At 35.8% G+C, this 1,219-nt stretch overlaps 1 protein-coding gene across 1 annotated transcript in view; it reads right to left on the bottom strand.

Annotated features, from left to right (window-relative positions):
- The window catches only part of RSG7 (regulator of G-protein signaling 7), a 16,174-nt gene that overhangs the window by 6,471 nt on the left and 8,484 nt on the right, over positions 1–1,219 (bottom strand). Inside the window, exons 5-6 of the mRNA XM_018022596.2 lie at positions 811–1,034; positions 628–741 (exon numbers count right to left, since the gene is read on the bottom strand). Coding sequence (XP_017878085.1) covers positions 628–741; positions 811–1,034 — 338 coding nt within the window. The remainder of the gene's footprint in view (positions 1–627; positions 742–810; positions 1,035–1,219) is intronic.

Below are 1,219 nucleotides of genomic sequence, written 5' to 3'. Positions count from 1 at the left end.
TAATTTTAGACAAATTTCTTTACACAATATTCTTTCACAATGCAGTCATTTTGACTGCTTTGGGCAATTAGGTATATACTAAATTTCAGTTTTCTAGTGTTAAGAGCAAAACTGAATACTCGCTATCGAATCAAACGACCTGAGTTTTTTTAGTAGGTGGATTAGTTAACTAAATTATGTGTACGAAAGATTAATAGAAATCGTATGGAAAAATGTGAAGATCGCAACTATTTTATCCAGGATCATGGTGTAAAAACATAAGGTGTGTTCTTGCGCATCCATTTGAACATCCATCTGTACACGGACACTTCTACTCGTTGGCCATTTTGGATTTCTAAACAATCACGCTTCATATTAAAACAGAGCGAATTTTAAAATCGTAAACATGCCAAAAATTAGGTACTCGGAGTGTAATATGTATGCGTGTTTGAAATAAACAATAGGTCATCGTACTTCCAATATGGCCGATGAGTGGAAGGCGCAAACAGCGACACATTTGAACACGGCGGAAGAACACACCTTATGTTTTTACATCATGTCCAGGATTATAATGAACACTTAATTTTGACTACTTATATGAGTTTAGTATATTTTTAAGATCGATATTTAATTTCGAAATTTACGTACGCCAATTTTTCTTGCTCCCACATCTCTGGATTATCCGAAATCCACGGGTTCGTCAATTCCGGCTGTACGACAAATGGATCGTACTCCATATACTGTTCGGAATATGCGATCAGACTGGAATTGAAAATGAAATTACTTAGGGGTAAAGTGAAGTACATGATTTTTGTATAAATCTTCACTTACGCCTCGGAAACTTTCGAAACCTTCGTGCTCGTTCGATCTAATCTAGCTTTCAACATGTCAATTTCTTTGTTCAATGTTTCTATCGCTGATACCGATGACTCCGATTGCGAAGGAACGTCTGTACTAGCTATGCCTAATTGATGATGTTTGCTAGACTTCGACGTTGGTTTATAAGTGCGACAGGCTTTCTTTATATCCATCTCGGTCGTATTAACGCAACCAGGCTAAAAAACAATTATAACATAACGTTTCAGTAGAAAACTTATTAAATACAAATATTTACTTATTGATTGTATGTTAGGTCTGCCGGTCAAGCATTACTTGAATTCTTCGGCTCTAATTACAAGGCATTTTTAAAAAATATTGACAAATTGCCATCAGGCTGGCAAGAAGTCATAAGTAACGACGG

The sequence above is a fragment of the Ceratina calcarata genome, unplaced genomic scaffold, assembly GCF_001652005.2.
Source record: "Ceratina calcarata isolate Rehan_Ccalc_2016 unplaced genomic scaffold, ASM165200v1 scaffold290.2, whole genome shotgun sequence".
In the NCBI taxonomy this organism is placed as follows: Eukaryota; Metazoa; Arthropoda; class Insecta; order Hymenoptera; family Apidae; genus Ceratina; species Ceratina calcarata.
Note: the sequence above shows the minus strand (reverse complement) of the source record. Positions and strands in the feature narration are given on the sequence as shown.